Source organism: Podarcis melisellensis (genome assembly GCF_964234715.1).
Source record: "Podarcis melisellensis genome assembly, chromosome: 16".
NCBI classification, from domain to species: Eukaryota; Metazoa; Chordata; class Lepidosauria; order Squamata; family Lacertidae; genus Podarcis; species Podarcis melisellensis.
The window spans coordinates 26,963,130-26,978,792 of NC_138533.1; the positions used below are offsets into that span (position 1 = coordinate 26,963,130).

Sequence of the window (15,663 nt, forward strand, 5' to 3'; positions counted from 1 at the left end):
GAAATCAATCTGTTTGTTTAGAGTATTTGTGCCCCACTCTTCATCCTGAAAGGCTCTCAGAGTGGCTTGCATACGATCAAAACAAGACTGTCCTTACAATTGGGGGGGGGGGAGATACCACACGCAAGGAAAAGGTGACAGGAAGGGAAGAGGAAAGAGGAAAACCAAAACTCAAGAGCCTATTTCTAAAAGTTGTTCCTATAACGACCAGCTGGCACGGTTCAGGAGCAGGAGATGCCTGAAGAACCTAATACTGTACACATTTAGCATTTTGCTAGCCTTGATTTAAATTGGTTCATAGGGTGCCCTTGTCTGGTTTGCATCCCACCAGGCCTTACTCTGTTGCCTGGGCTCTAACCTAATTAAGACATCCCAAACACTTTCTAGACTGGTGACTGGGAGCGGCCGCCGAGACCACATAACACCGATCTTAAAAGACCTACATTGGTTCCCAGTACATTTCCGAGCACAATTCAAAGTGTTGGTGCTGACCTTTAAAGCCCTAAACGGCCTCGGTCCAGTAGACCTGAAGGAGCATCTCCACCCCCATCGTTCAGCCAGTGATGTCCAGTGCTAAGGGCCTCCTGGCAGTTCCCTCGCTTTGAGAAGTGAAGTTGCAGTGAACCAGGGAGAGGGCCTTCTCAGTAGTGGCACCCACCCTGTGGAACGCCCTCCCACCAGATGTCAAGGAAATAAACAACTATCTGACGTTTATAAGGCAGCCCTGTTTAGGGAAGTTTCTAATGACTGATGTTTTAATGTATTTTTAATCTCTTGTTGGAAGCCGCCCAGAGTGGCTGGGGAACCCAGCCAGATGGGCAGGGTAAAAATAGATTATTATTATTATTATTATTATTATTATTATTATTATTATTATTATTTTACTTTGGCCACCAGCCCCCTGAATGCCACTCAGAAGTTTGCTGGAGTCCCTAGCACTGACCCAAGGGCCCTGACTGCCTTCTTCTTCTCCTCTTATGAGCCAGTGATTTAGGGGTTCCCATCTTGGCCCCCAGGTGCCCCTCTCCTCACCTCACCTCCTTCTCCCTGAGGTGCAAAGAGGGAGTTGTGCGCAGCCCTTTGAATGTGGGCTGCCCTGAGGCAAAGCTTCCCCAAAGGTCCCTGCCCCTCAGATACTGGAATTTTGATCTGCTTGCTCTCTGCTCTCTGACTGTGGTGTATTGATCTGCTTGCTCTCTCTGCCCGTTCCAGGAGGGTTGTCCATTGCAATTCCGGGAGAGATCCGTGGCTACGAAATGGCTCACAAACGGCACGGCAAGCTGGCGTGGAAGGAGCTGTTTCTGCCCAGCATCGAACTGGCACGGAAGGGTTTCCCGGTTGGGAAAGGCCTGGCAGGAGCCCTGGCGTATAGAAAGGAAGCGGTTGAGAGCAACCCGTCCATGTGGTAGGTTTGAGGGGTAAGGCACTCTGTGCATAGCTGTCAACTTACAGATTTGAAAATAAGGGACCAGCAGCCTCGAAAATAAGGGATCAGCAGCCAAAATAAGGGATTTTCGGAGCACAGGTATTTTCAGCTTCTGAGCTCCTCCGAGCCAAAGGCAGAAAGCCCAGCCAGCAGCCAAACAAAGCCTCAAGCAGTGGTTCCCACAGTGCAACAACCCAGCAAAGGGATGCAGCAAGGAGAACCACTGTTACCTCTCCGCTGGGAAGCGCTGAGCAAAGGCGAGTCCCCAGGCAACGCGGCCGATTTGATGGGCACAAGGCATGCAAGCTCCACCCCCGAGTCGTTCTTAGACTCCTTATTGGGTGAACAACGCAGCCAAGCAACGCATTTGGAGCCTCCCTCCTCCCTGGCCGGCAGGGAGGGAGGGAGAGAGAGGAGCTGCTTCCTTTGAAACCCGGGAAATTTAAGGGACATCATCAATAAGGGACAGCAGCGGGGCACAGCACTGGGATAAGGGACTTTCCCGCCAAATAAGGGACGGTTGACAGCTATGACTCTGTGGCACAGGGAGGTCAAAAGCGCAGTGGGAGCTCAACTGAGGGAGCAGTGATGGGGTTGGCTCCCTCACAGGGAGATCAGAGCCAAAGGAGGCCACCAAACTGTCGACAAACCTTTTGGCCGTACCTTGGCTGGAATTTGGCACGGCTGCGAAGTGCCTGATTAATTGGCTTCAGGGGCCAGATCTGCTCCACAGGCTGCCAGCTCTCTCTGTTTCTCATTTAGGTCGTCACAGTGGTTCATTCCAGTTTAATAAACCCCACAGAAAACAACCCTTGAAGAGATGTAGCCTCTCAACAAAGCATGTCTCATGTTTTAGGCTCAAAGGCCTTTCCATGGAAGTCTGACTGACCAGACATTTTGCTGCCTCAGGCAGATCAACGTGGTACCATTTCTCACCCCACCTACTCCCAAGTCAACGTGCAGAGTTCACCTGAACATGTGCAGAGTTGGGCCCTCGTCAGGTGTTCAGTATCCGCATTGAAGAAAAGGAGAAGGTACACCAGCCTTCCCCAGCCTGATGCATTCCAAATATTTTGGAGTACAAGTCCCATCAGTCCCAGCATAATATGGCTGCCCTGGTTGGGGCAGATGGAAGTTTTAGTTCAAAACATCTGAAGGCTGCCAGGCTGGGGGAGGATGTCCTGCAAGCCTCCCCATCCACTGTAGACCCTGGAAGGTGACCCACGGTGCTGCATCAACATGCTGCCATTGACAGGGTTCCCCAAACCTGAGTCTCTAGCTGGTTTTGGACTACAATTCCCATCATCCCTGACCATGGTGCCGCTAGCCAGGGATGATGGGAATTGTAGTCCAAAGACATCTGGAGACCCAGGTTTGAGAAACGCTGATCTAGGAGGTTATAGTGCTGCCATGTGAGCTAGCACTCAAGCACCCATGTGGCCAACTCTCCTTTTTTAAAAAAGTTTTTTATTTATACATTTCATTCATTTTACAATCCATTTAACATTTCAAAATTTGTCTTCCTTCCCCCTCTTTCTGCGCTTCCTCACATTTATCTGTAAATACTCAATAAACCATTTCCATTCTTTTATTAAAAAGTTTGTTACCTTGATTTCTTATTCTTCCGGTAAGTTTCTCCATTTTTGCATATTCTGTGATTTTTTGTATCCTTTCTTCCTTTCCTGCGACTTCTGCTTCTTTCCACTTTGGGGCAAGTAACATTCTTGCTGCTGTAGTCGCATACATAAATAAATGTCTATACAATTTAGGTAGTTCTGTCCCTATAATTCCCAAAAGAAAAGCTTCTGGGTTTTTTGTTTTTTTTTTAAAAAAAAGTTATTTTGAACATCCTTTTCAATTCATTATATATCATTTCTCAGTAAGCTTTAACCTTACTACAAGATATAGCTGTCAACTTACAGATTTGAAAATAAGGGACCTGCAGCCTCGAAAATAAGGGATCAGCAGCCAAAATAAGGGATCAACAATTACTTTGATAAAATACATATTTTGTTGCGTGCAAATGGCTTTAGATACCTATCAGGTCCATAAATTACCATATAGCATATATTCAACACAAAAAAACAGCAACAATTTGTTGTTGACAAAGGACAGCTGGACATAGAAAGGGCCCAATTACCTTCAGTAGCTTATTTAAGGGACAGCAGTGGGACATGGAGCTGGGATAAGGGGACTGTCCCGCCAAATAAGGGACGCTTGACAGCTATGCTACAAGACCACCATGTTGCCAATTCTCCTTGTCTTTCCTCTCCCTCTCCCCCACCAGTGCGGTCTTCTGCAAAGACGGGAAAGTTCTCCAGGAGAATGAGATTCTCACCCTCCCCAACCTGGCCCGCACCTACGAGATCTTAGCCGAGGAGGGTCCAGATGCATTTTATACCGGGAGCTTAGCTCAGCAAATTATAGCCGACATCGCAGCAGCAGGTGAGAAATCTGGATGTGGCAGAGGGCTTATATAGGAAAGGTCCACTGCCATTTCTAAACCCCATGAAAAGCTCACTGGCAGCTTGGCAGTCTTATGGACTAGCCACCTCTCCTTTATACACAACAATTGTTTTTGCCACCCATGGCAGGGGTGTAGCCTTTAAAATCCATGCCAAGGCGTCCTGGGAGCTCTGGTTCAGTCCGGATCGCAGAAGCCAACTCCGAGGGTCTGAGATTCCTTCGCCCCATCCAAAAGTTAATGGGCATTGCCGTTCAAATGGCGTGCCATATGTCCAGTGGTCAATTATGTGGGCGGGGCTTATCTAGCTGGGCCCCCCAAATATTTTATTCAATTGGGACCCCTGTCCCCATGTTGTCTTCCAGGGGGGAACATCACTCTGGACGACTTGAGAGACTACACACCGATTCTAGATGAAAACCCTTTAAAGGTCCACGTAGGAGAGCTCACCATGTTTGCACCCAATGCTCCATTTAGTGGTGCTGTGCTGGCCCTGGCGCTCAACATCATGAAAGGTAAGCTTTCTCCTTGTTGTTGTTGTTGCTTAGTCGTTTAGTCGTGTCCAACTCTTTGTGACCCCATGGACCAGAGCACGCCAGGCACTCCTGTCTTCCACTGCCTCCCGCAGTTTGGTCAGACTCATGTTTGTAGCTTCGAGAACACTGTCCAACCATCTCGTCCTCTGTCGTCCCCTTCTCCTTGTGCCCTCCATCTTTCCCAACATCAGGGTCTTTTCCAGGGAGTCTTCTCTTCTCATGAGGTGGCCAAAGTATTGGAGACTCAGCTTCAGGACCTGTCCTTCCAGTGAGCACTCAGGGCTGATTTCCTTCAGAATGGAGAGGTTTGATCTTCTTGCAGTCCATGGGACTTTCAAGAGTCTCCTCCAGCACCATAATTCAAAAGCATCCATTCTTCGGCGATCAACCTTCTTTATGGTCCAGCTCTCACTTCCATAAATCACTACTGGGCAAACCATAGCTTTAACTACACGGACCTTTGTTGGCAAGGTGATGTCTCTGCTTTTTAAGATGCTGTCTAGGTTTGCCATCACCTTTCTCCCAAGGAGCTTTAAGCTTTCTCCTTTTTAAGGAGCTTAAGCTTTCTCCTTAAAGAGGCTTAAAAAGGCCTACTTGTTTGTCATATTTATATCCCACCTTTCCTCCCCAAGGAGCTGAAGGTGGCATACATGGTTCTCCCACCCACCCCATCTCAAATTAATCTCCTCAACAACCCTGCGAGGTAGGCTAGTGTCAGATGCTGATGGTGGTTGCTCGTGAGTCACCAGGCAGGACTCCAACCTGTCTTTTACAGGTTTTTGTTAAGTTGTGGGTGAACATATCAGACCACACAGCGATTCTTCAAACAGCTCTTGTTTATTCACAGGCCAGAACAGAACTGAACTGAAGGGTTCAGCCAGCCTGCTTATATAGAGCTCCAGTACAACGTAACTGTAACAATTTTCTAAAACTATCCAATCATTGAACGTCACTTTCGTTCCTCTATTTGCATAACTATCTACAGTATCCCCCTGCTGGCCCAGGGTGAGAACTTCAGTACATAACACTCCCAGTTTGGCTCAAATTGCGCCCTTGCCAGCTTCAGCTGTGGCAAGGGCTCTGCTCACCTGTCTGATGCCCAAACTTTGCTTCTCTCTGGCAGAATTTAATTTCACCCGCAGCGATGTGGAGACTCTGGAGAAAAAGGTCTTGACTTACCACCGCATCGTTGAGGCCTTCCGCTTTGCTTACGCCAAGAGGACTTTACTGGGGGACCCTGCGTTTGTCAACATCGCCGGGGTAATGTTGTTCTGTAATATCTGAGGAATAAAAGGGCTTATTTAGCTCAGCAGCAGAGGGCAGCTTTCAATCGTTTTGCCTGTTGGGATGTGAATCGAAGCTAGGAGAGGATATATTTATGAGCTGTTATCCTTCCTTCCTCACGTTTGTGAGTTCAGCAGCGTGCCATCCCTTTACAGCTTAAAACGGAAAGCTTAGATAGGCTAGTTTCAGCCAATACAGGCTGCTTTGAGGCAGACTGGATTCTCCTGTTATTTCCCTCTTTTCTCACCCTTAGAACAATAACCACACAAACAAGTCTTGTTAAAAAACACACACATTTACTCACTCAGAATACTTGCTGAAAAGTAACTGGCACAGCAGCTTTGTTCAGGCGGGCTTAAAGTGGTTATTTGATTACAAAGACATACTTACGTCTAGCTCATGGGTAGGCAAACTAAGGCTCGGGGGCCGGATCTGGCCCAATTGCCTTCTAAATCCAGTCCGTGGATGGTCCAGGAATCAGCGTGTTTTTACATGAGTAGAATGTGTGCTTTTATTTAAAATGCATCTCTGGGTTATTTGTGGAGCATAGGAATTTGTTCATTTCCCCCCAAAATATAGTCCGGGCCCCCACAAGGTCTGAGGGACAGTGGACCGGCCCCCTGCTGAAAAAGTTTGCTGACCTCTGGTCTAGCTTAAAACGTGGTCTGAGTTTGGAGCTCTGACTCAGTGGGCATTCTCACATTGCTGGCATGGTGGGGAAAGATGGAAAGAGCGGTTGTACCCAGGCAGGTAGGAGAAAATAAAGATATGCCCTCCCCATGTCAGGGAGGCACAGTGGGAGTGTCTCTCACAGAGTTCTCTCCAGCGAACTTACAGGAAAACTCTGCGAGCTTCAGCTCCTATCATGTGCCCATCTAGCAAAACATGAATGGTTGGTTTGACTGCATTTTAAATATCCCACACTGCCAAGTCAGGTCCCGACACGGTGATACACCGCCACTGCCTTTGCTTTCTCTCCTTCTATCCAGATCATCGAAAACATAACCTCGGAGCACTTTTCGAAGAAGCTGTGGGCCAAAATCACCGATGAGACCCATGAAGTCAGCTACTACGAGCCAGAATATTACACTCCGGACGACTCTGGGACATCCCACCTCTCTGTAGTGTCTGCAGACGGGAGCGCTGTGGCTGCCACCAGCACCATCAACCAATAGTAGGCACTCTGAGCAATGCTTCCCATGTAGGGGACTCTGCCAATGGTGGCTGGGATGGGAACTTGCAGTGGAGAATTGGCTTCTGCTGAAACGGGCTGTGGGGGAAGAATTAATTCAGAGGCGCCTGGATAGCTCAGCTGGGTAGACCACAGTGCTGATGATGCCAAGGTTGCAGGTTCGATTCCCGTATGGGACAGCTGCGTATTCCTGCATTGCAAGGGGGTCAGACTAGATGATTCTCAAGGTCCCTTCCAACTCTACAATTCTGTAATTCTATAACAGTCTTTCCCCACCCATTGATGGATTACACTGCTTTCCCAGGGCATGCACAGACCCTCACCACAGAATCCAAGGGGAACAAAGCTGTTTATATCTGGATATGGACTGAACTAGATCTAAATCAGTGGTTCCCAAATTCCCCACTGATCCCCCAAAACCACTTAGCATTGCTGAGGGCCTTGGCGGACCACATAATGATTTTTCTGCCTGCTGTTGTAATAATAGAATCATAGAATTGGAAGGGTTATCTAGGAATGACAGGAATGACAGCTAAAGATTCCCTAGCAGATGGGCCACCCAACCTTTGTTTCAACCTCTGTTTCAAAACAATGTGTTGTCCTAGATACTGCACAATTTAAAATTGCACCTTAATTGCTTCTTTTATTTCTTGTACAGTGTATTTTGTTGTATTCCGCGTAATACAGTAAGAGAAGCAATTAAAACACTGTTAAAAAAATCAATATAAATATTTAGTGCAATGGATTCAGGGCCATCTCCTGCCTTCATCCACAAATCCACAGACAACTTGAATGAAGCTTGTGGACTCCTGGAAACCCCTGATCTAGTTTATCCACATTATCCAGAAAAACCTCAATATGATATGTACCTTAGGCTTAGACAATGATACAGTATGGAGACTGGCCCTATATTGTCCTGGAGAAGGTTTTTTTTCCTCAGCAAAGAGTTGTCCACTGCCTCCTTTAGGCTAGAATTGGCTGTCACTGCAGCCAGGGCCGGATTTAGGTTTGATGAGGCCCTAAGTTACTGAAGGTAATGGGACCCTTTATATGTCCAGCTGTCCTTTGTCAACAACAAATTGCTGCTGTTTTTTGTGTTGAATATATGCTACATGGTAATTTATGGACCTAATAGGTCCATACACAACACAAAACACTGTTGCTGCATGTAGGTTTTATTTTATTTGTTTTTTATCTTATATTTTGGAAATGTACATCCAATTTTTTCCCCTTTAATTTTTTGGGGGCTCCCAAGAGAGTGAGACCCTAAGCTATAGCGTGTTTAGGTTATACGTAAATCCGGCACTGACTGCAGCTCCATGTCTGGGAGAAAATACTTCACCTTGAAGAATTCACAGAATTGTCAAAGACGTAGGAGCTCTCTTTGGGTCAGGAGCATTGAGGAGGAGAACTGATCCTTTTACTGGAACCAGAAGACCCTTTAGGTCCCACTCTTTCCAACTGTTACAATTCTACGATTCTACGGTTTCGGAGGAAAATCTTGCCCGTTACATCTTTCACCAACAGCAGTTGCAGATGGAACATTTTCCACATGGTGTCAGCACTGGATTATATTGGTGGTGGAGCAAACCAAACCCAACCTAACCCAGCCAAACAAACACAAACCATTTGTACTTTCCTGAAGAATCAGACCCTCTAGGTACTCGGATCAAAGCCAAGTTTCTCTCCCCTCTCTGAAAACCTGCTTCCAAGGACAGAGGCACTTCATCTGTTCATTTTATAAAACTTATCACGGGCTCTTGAGTGTTTGCAGGTGCAAACAGGAGCCTCTTTTTTTAAGCATCCAATCCTTTTCCATGCAGGAGGAATGTTTGTAGCGCACAAAACAGGAAGCATCCAATGTTGTAAAGAAGAAGACGAATGAATAGTTTATCTTAGAGATGCTGGAAAGGATGAATGTTTACAGACTCTCAAAGTGTCTCTATTTTCCAGGGACAATCCCAGATTTACAGAAGCCGTTCCGGTTTCTGATTTAATCCCAGAATGTCCAGCTTTCCCTTAGGCCATCCCTATTTTAATCAGAGAAATGTTGGAGGGTATGGTAGGCTGTCCCTATTTTCATTGGTCATTGAGTTATGTGACCCCCCCCCCAGCTAAGGAGCTAAGTAACTATACAACCTTTAGAAGACCTCTGACAGCAGCCCTGCACAGAAGCACACATTTTGTGCACAGGTGTCCCAAACTGCTGTGTGTGAGGTGGTGATGCTGGTAAGGTAAAAAGGACCCCTGGGCGGTTAAGTCCAGTCACAGGCAACTATGGGGTTGTGGCACTCATCTCGCTTTTGGGCCAAGGGAGCCAGCGTTTGTCCACAGAGAGCTTTCTGGGTCATGTGGCCAGCAGGACTAAACCACTTCTGGTGCAACAGAGCACTGTGACGAAAACCAGAGCACATGGAAACGCCGTTTACCTTCCCGCCACAGTGGTACCTATTTAACTACTTGTACTGGCATGCTTTTGAACTGCTAGGGTGGCAAAAGCTGCGGCAGAGCAACAGGAGCTCACCCCGTTGCACAGCTTCGAACCGTCAAACTTCTGATCGGCAAGCCCAAGAGGCTCAGTGGTTTAGACCACATGTGTCTCTTTAGGCTCTCCTTGGCCACAAGCTTGTGTCTGAGGCAGCTCTCTTTCTGGAGCCCATGTTTCCTGCTTCCACCACCAGTGGACCTGACGTTGTCTTTCTTGTCCGGCTCAGCTTTGGCTCAGACGTCCTTTCTCCGGTGAGCGGCATCCTGTTCAATGACGAGATGGATGACTTCAGTTCCCCACACATAGTCAACGGCTTTGGGGTCCACCCGTCTGTGGCGAACTTCATCGCCCCAGGTAAGGCCTCTTGGGTGTCTCTCTTGGGGGCTTTGCATTCTAGCCAACTCTCTAGGCAAGAGCTTGGCTGGTGGTCCTGCCCAAGGGTCAGGCCGCTTCTTCTCTGCCTCCTTTCTTCCTTGGCCGAAGGACACTGCGAACCCCCTCTGGCCCACACCAGCCCCAAGTCTCCTCCACCTCCACCTTTCCTGCTAAGGTCTGGTGGGTAAGCAGGCTTTTTAGTAAGGCCGAGGCCTGGGAATGCCCATCTAACTGCTCTCCTCCCTGACAGGGAAGCGTCCTTTTTCTTCCATGTGTCCATCTATCCTAATGGATAAGGAGAACAAGGTCCGGATGGTGGTTGGTGCTTCTGGAGGAACAAAGATCACCACAGCAACAGCAATGGTAGGTTGTTGGTGGGTTGAGGAGAAGCCAAACAGGTTTAGGAGCAAGGGGAGGACCCTGGGCGGTCCATTGCAGCCACAAGGCCTGCAGCAGAGGAGACCTTCTCCCTCAGAACTATGGATGAGAGGAAGAAGAGGCCTAGTCTGGAAGCCAAGGGGATTAAGACATGGGGTGTGGTGGGGTCATGTCTCTCATGATGGTGCAAGGCATTAGCAATTATAATCACCTCTTCTTCTAGCTCTTTGGGAGGGCTCTGGGAAGGCTTGATTGCCTTAGAGTAGAGCCAGTGTAATTAGGATGTCAGGCTAGGAGTTGGTGAGGTCCCAGTTCCAGCCCCCAGCTGGCCTTGAAGTTCTCTGAGTGGCTTAGGGGGCCAGTCCCCCTCAAGGGAGAAGGTGGTGCGCCATTTTGAGCTCTTTGGAGTAAAACAAAATGGAGGGTGGGAAAGGAAATAGCCTGGTCGGCCTGGTTGGGGCCATCTTGAAGTGCCTTTGCTGGGCGTGTTGTGGAGGTGGATGAGGGGAAGGTCTCCCACACAGGGCAGAGAGCTGCTTTGAGTCCACATTCTAGGAACAGTTGTGTGTTTATGTGTCTTCGTGCTCTACACGGGGTGCCTTGTTTTTCTCCTCATCCAGACCATTCTCCGCTCCCTCTGGTTCGGCTACAGCATTAAGCAGGCGGTGGAGGAGCCTCGCATCCATAACCAGCTCTTCCCTTCCCTCACCGTCCTGGAGAATGAGGTGGAGCAGGTCGGTCTGCCTCGAAGAGGGGAAGGGTGGGGATGAAGAACTGAGAAACTCAGGTCTACTCAGGGAGCTGCCTTGGGCCATTGAGTCCAACCATTGGGGTTCATCCAGCTCAGCACTGTCCACACTGATAGGCAGCACCGGTTTCAGACAGGAGATGCTGCAACGGCAGATTGAAATTGGAACCTTCTGCATTCAAAGCAGCTGCTCCACCATGAAGCAGCTACGACGACCCTTTCCTTCTTCTGCTTTCAGGGCTGACCAGATATTGCTCACTTTAAGAAAATTCACAGACTATAGCAGTGTAGTTGCAGGTTTAAGGTAGGAGGTAAAGGTTGCCATTCAACACCCCAATTCTGGCCTGCCCATTTGCCGGTGTGCATTTGCTCACACCATGCACAGTGAATGAACAGTATAGATCCGGAGGTGGCCACCATCTTAGATGATTTTAGGCCTTTTTGAGAGGCCATGGAACCTCCATAGGCCAAGGCACTCTACCTTTACCAGATGCCCAGGAAGATGGGTGCAGGGGAGGAGGCTATTTCACATGCACAAATATACAATTTTACTATGCATCTATATCTATATTGCTGGTTTTATTTTGATACATTTTGTGTCAAAAACGTATTGACAGAAAAGGTATCAAAATAAAATCAGCAATATATATATATATATAGTCTGATTTTATTGATATTTTAATTAATATTTTATTGTGTATTGTTATTATTAATAATAATAATATTATCCACTCTTCACTATAAGGTCCTAAAGCAGACAATATTTAGAACAATTTAAAACAACTTGCAACCATAAAAACAAGGAAGGGCCTAAAAACATACACCTCAAGTGTCAAGAGATTTATATGTGAACCACTTAGAGGTTTTTGTTGATTAAATATATAAATTATTATCATTATTATTATACAAAATATATTGAATTACATTACATTATTGTTGAATAAATAAATGACGTATGTGCATTGCACAGAAGTCAAAAAGTGCCAGCCCAGCACTGCCTGGCTGGCTCTCTCCAAGGTCCGAAGCAGACCACCCCTCACCCCTGCCCCCCCCACTTGAGACCCTCTTGACAGGAGCTGAAGGAGATCCTCTTGCACACCTAGGATGAGAGTGAGGGCTCTCTGAGCACAGAGGCACCTGCTAGCCTTGCATTCCACAACCTGGTGCCCTTCAGGTGTTTCTGACTACAACTCCCATCGTTCCCTGCTGGCCAGCATGGCCTTGTGATTCCGAGTTGTAGTCCAGAACATCTGGAGGCTGCCATCTTGAGGAAGGCAAGGCTCAGCCACTGCCGGCAACAGAGAGGGCCGCTGGGCGGGGAAGGGGGAGAGGAGTCAAATCAGATTCTTGGTGAGTATGTTTATCTGCTTTCTGTGTCCAGGAAATAGAAGATGGATTGAAGAAGAGAGGACACGAGATTCAGAGGACCAGCAGGGGAGCTGTGGTCCAGGCCATCCTGCGGACAGAAGAAGGCTGGTCGGCTGCCTCAGACTCTCGGAAGGGGGGAGTCCCTGCAGGATACTAAACTGGCTCCAAGTTTGGATGGATCACGGACATAATTGCAGATCGATCAGTTTCTTCTGGCGACCCACTGAAACAAGTCCACCTGTACTGTGCTGTGGTGGATCACACTTCAGCAGCAAATCCCATACCTCTGAGATGTTTCAGAAACCAGGAAGTACCTCCAACCATTGATCTATACTGCCCGAGTCATCATGGCATTAGAGGAAATTCAGATATTGGTTATGACGAATGGAGAAAGCCACCACGAAAGGGCCTGCTTGCATGAGGATGATGTTCTGAAAATTGCCCTGGTCTGAAATGGAAACTCTTTTCTGGCCTGTCAGTTATTGTCACCAAATAAATAGGATGGATTTGAGGGTCTTCCTGATTAACTTAGGAGCAAAGGGGGGAAAGGATTGCGATGAGAACAGTCACCTCAGCTGCAGTGTCTCACATCTTTCAAGAAACAGCATTTAAACTGGTCTGCCTGAGTTGACTGAGCGGTCGTTGGACTGTGGTGGATTTTGATGTGTTCAGAAACTGAAAGGCATTAACAGAAGTGGAGAGAATCTTCAGCTGCTGGTCCAGGAAGTAAACACTCTGCCAAACAGCAGGGTTTTTTAAAAATTAGGGTAATTAAAAAATTTTTAACTGGTTCTCAGGTATAATCTTAGTCCACCACATTTAGTAAAATGTTGTTTTGTTCTTAGTGTTGGACGGCTACAGCTTTCAGACCAAAATGCCTTTATATGTGGATTTTTTCCCAGTGGGAATATCTGGGGATGTTGATAATGCCAAAGGGTTAGATCCTGCCCCCTTGCAAAGTCATCTGGAGGAGGATGACAAGCTGTCTTTGGCCAAACTTCTAACAATAAAAATGAATATTTTACTTGGAATTTTCTTTTCTTTAGTCCCAAGCGTCTGTTCTCCTTCTACTGTTCTATAAAAAAATAAGACTGCAGAAACAGCAGCAGCTGTTTCATTTGGGAAAACTTAAAGAGGCCCATCAAAGCCAAGAACATTGTGAAGAAGGTTTTTGTTTTTAGTGGGATTGGGACTGTCAACTAGAGAGCTGGAACACTGTGGGCAACTCAGCTGAAAACCATTTTTTGACTTTAATAATGAAGAAGGTTTGTGTAAAGATTGCGAAAGCTTTTAAGGTTAGCTGGGTCTCAATTTAACGCCTGAAGAAAGAATGGCCTCACTACACCTGTGGTGGCTCACAGTTAATGGTGGCCTCCCCCAAATGTTTTTGTACATATATTGCTGCATCGGAAGGTGTATGCATCAAAGTCAGAAGAAATGGCCTGTGATGCCCCCCCCTCCAGTTTGAGAAACGCCCCTCTCTCCATCCTTGTCACGGACTGTTTGGCCCTGAGGAGGAATCGTGGGAGCCTCTCCCTCCCCCTGCTCCTAATTAGGATCCTGAATCTTCCCAGGAGCAGTGGGATAGTATAGATTTGGAGCAGTGGTTGGCAGAGGGACATAGTTCAGAAGACAGAAGTTGGGAAGAACTGGGGGGGGGTGAACAGTTAGGAGAGGAAGAAATGGGAAAGAGAGAGTTAACAGACTCAGTGTTGCTGGAAAGCGTCCATCTGATCAGCCCAAGGTCAAGGAGGCCAGATAAGGTGGCCGCACATAAGGCACAATGGTTGCGAGATCAGGTTGCAGGACGCGGAAGTGATGTGGATGACTAGGGGAGAAGTGGGTGAAAACCTTAATTGGGAGCACCTTCATTCCGAAGAATAGATGCATTGTTCTCTCGCTGTGTTCATTAAAATCTCTTAACTGGTAAGAGACTCCTTTCTCTTTGTTCTGCTTATCTACTGCCAAAGGAGAGGGAGCCGAGTCCCTGAAGCCTGACACCTTATCAGGGGCAGTTTCAGAAACAGCAAAATTGAATCCAAGCAATGAGGGTGCCCTCCCACTCCAGTCCCTCTTGGTCCACAGTAAGTCCGGATGTGGGGGCGGTAAAATTGGGGCAGGGGGTAGGTAAGAGCTTGAGCTAGGAACCCAGAGATTTGGAGACAATTCATTTATTAAAAAATATAGAACTCTGCACGTCAAACTTGCACAAAGAAGAAAACACAAATCCTGCGCAGCTGTCCTTTTGCTGAATGAAGCTCCTGGCTTGGCATCAACAATGCCCTCTGCACACACACCCCTAAACACAAACACAATTTGGAGCTGCTGATCTTGCTTGCACTACCTGTTGCATCAAGCAGCTCTCTCTTCACACAGAGCACTTGTGATCCCACGCAGGGAAAGAGTCTACCAAGTTTCCGCTCTTGGGGGTTTGCTGCCAAAGGGTCAAAGAGGCGTTTTTCATTTTCTGGCTGTGGGCCGATGAGGCAAGCTTCGTCCCCAGCACTTTGCAGCCTCCGGCATCATGAAATCGGCAGGCTGGCTCCTTCTCTGAGGAGCCAGAACCATCGCATTATCCGGGGAGGAGACTCACTGCCTGCCTGCTTGCAGAAAATATCCTCAGGCAGGTCCTTTGTCACCAGATGCTGCTGCTGCCACCACAACCCAGATCTTTCACAGAGCGGCAAATGCTGGCAAATGGTTTTCTCTTGTCTGCCACACACTCATGCCAGCTTCTCTTCCTTGCGAGGCTGCCCATCTTCTTTGGATCTCAACGCATAGCCTGGACAGAAGGTGCTAGGAGCTGGTGAGAGAAGCGAAGGCCTGTCCTGCACTCTCAGGCTGCAGCAAAAGCAAGGGCTGGTTTTTGGCTCAGTTCTTCCACAGTATAGCATTGCTCTTGTAAACACATCTCACTCTCTGTCTGTCTGTCTGTCTCTCTCTCTCTGAGAAAAAGAAATATGTGATGGGGGGATCCAGCTGCAACAAGTTCGTGTTTTTTTCAGACCCAGAAATGGCTGCAAAGCTGTAGCAGCTGCTCTGAGAGAGTGCAGAGGGGCAGGCAGGCAGGCAGATGGGTCCTCCAGGCCCTCTGGCTTCGCCTCAGGCCAAATAGCCGCTGGGCTACTAATAGCCAGAGGCTTGGCCATTTTTCCTTAGATCTGAGTAGGGGAAGAGGCAGGGGCCGTCCTTAGAAACAGCTTGCACCACGTTCAGGCTCCATTGTATCGTCTTCACCGCGTGGCCCTTTTGCTTCAGTGCCGCCTCAACACTCTGCAAGGAAAAGAAGAGGAGGAGGGTAGAGGAAATACAGGCATCACTCTGAACATAGGAAGCTTCCTTAGGCAAAGCCAAATTAGTGGTCTGTCTGTCAGGAGCTCATCCTACACTCAAGTAGGACCCTG

The 15,663-nt window shown here is 47.7% G+C and overlaps 2 protein-coding genes across 5 annotated transcripts in view; one reads left to right on the forward strand and one right to left on the reverse strand.

The window, feature by feature from the left end:
* Window positions 1-12,710, forward strand: part of GGT1 (gamma-glutamyltransferase 1) — a 29,191-nt gene extending 16,481 nt beyond the window's left edge. For all 3 annotated transcript variants that reach the window (XM_081893369.1, XM_081893368.1, XM_081893370.1), the window contains exons 5-13: window positions 1,213-1,405; window positions 3,714-3,871; window positions 4,256-4,405; window positions 5,550-5,686; window positions 6,700-6,884; window positions 9,617-9,744; window positions 10,016-10,128; window positions 10,764-10,877; window positions 12,273-12,710. In XM_081893369.1, the coding sequence (XP_081749495.1) occupies window positions 1,213-1,405; window positions 3,714-3,871; window positions 4,256-4,405; window positions 5,550-5,686; window positions 6,700-6,884; window positions 9,617-9,744; window positions 10,016-10,128; window positions 10,764-10,877; window positions 12,273-12,416 (1,322 nt within the window). In that variant the 3' untranslated portion in view covers window positions 12,417-12,710. The remainder of the gene's footprint in view (window positions 1-1,212; window positions 1,406-3,713; window positions 3,872-4,255; window positions 4,406-5,549; window positions 5,687-6,699; window positions 6,885-9,616; window positions 9,745-10,015; window positions 10,129-10,763; window positions 10,878-12,272) is intronic.
* A 16-nt stretch (window positions 12,711-12,726) lies between these two features.
* GGT5 (gamma-glutamyltransferase 5) overlaps window positions 12,727-15,663 on the reverse strand; it is a 33,363-nt gene continuing 30,426 nt past the window's right edge. For both annotated transcript variants that reach the window (XM_081893375.1, XM_081893374.1), the window contains exon 12: window positions 12,727-15,532. In XM_081893375.1, coding sequence (XP_081749501.1) covers window positions 15,386-15,532 — 147 coding nt within the window. In that variant the 3' untranslated portion in view covers window positions 12,727-15,385. The remainder of the gene's footprint in view (window positions 15,533-15,663) is intronic.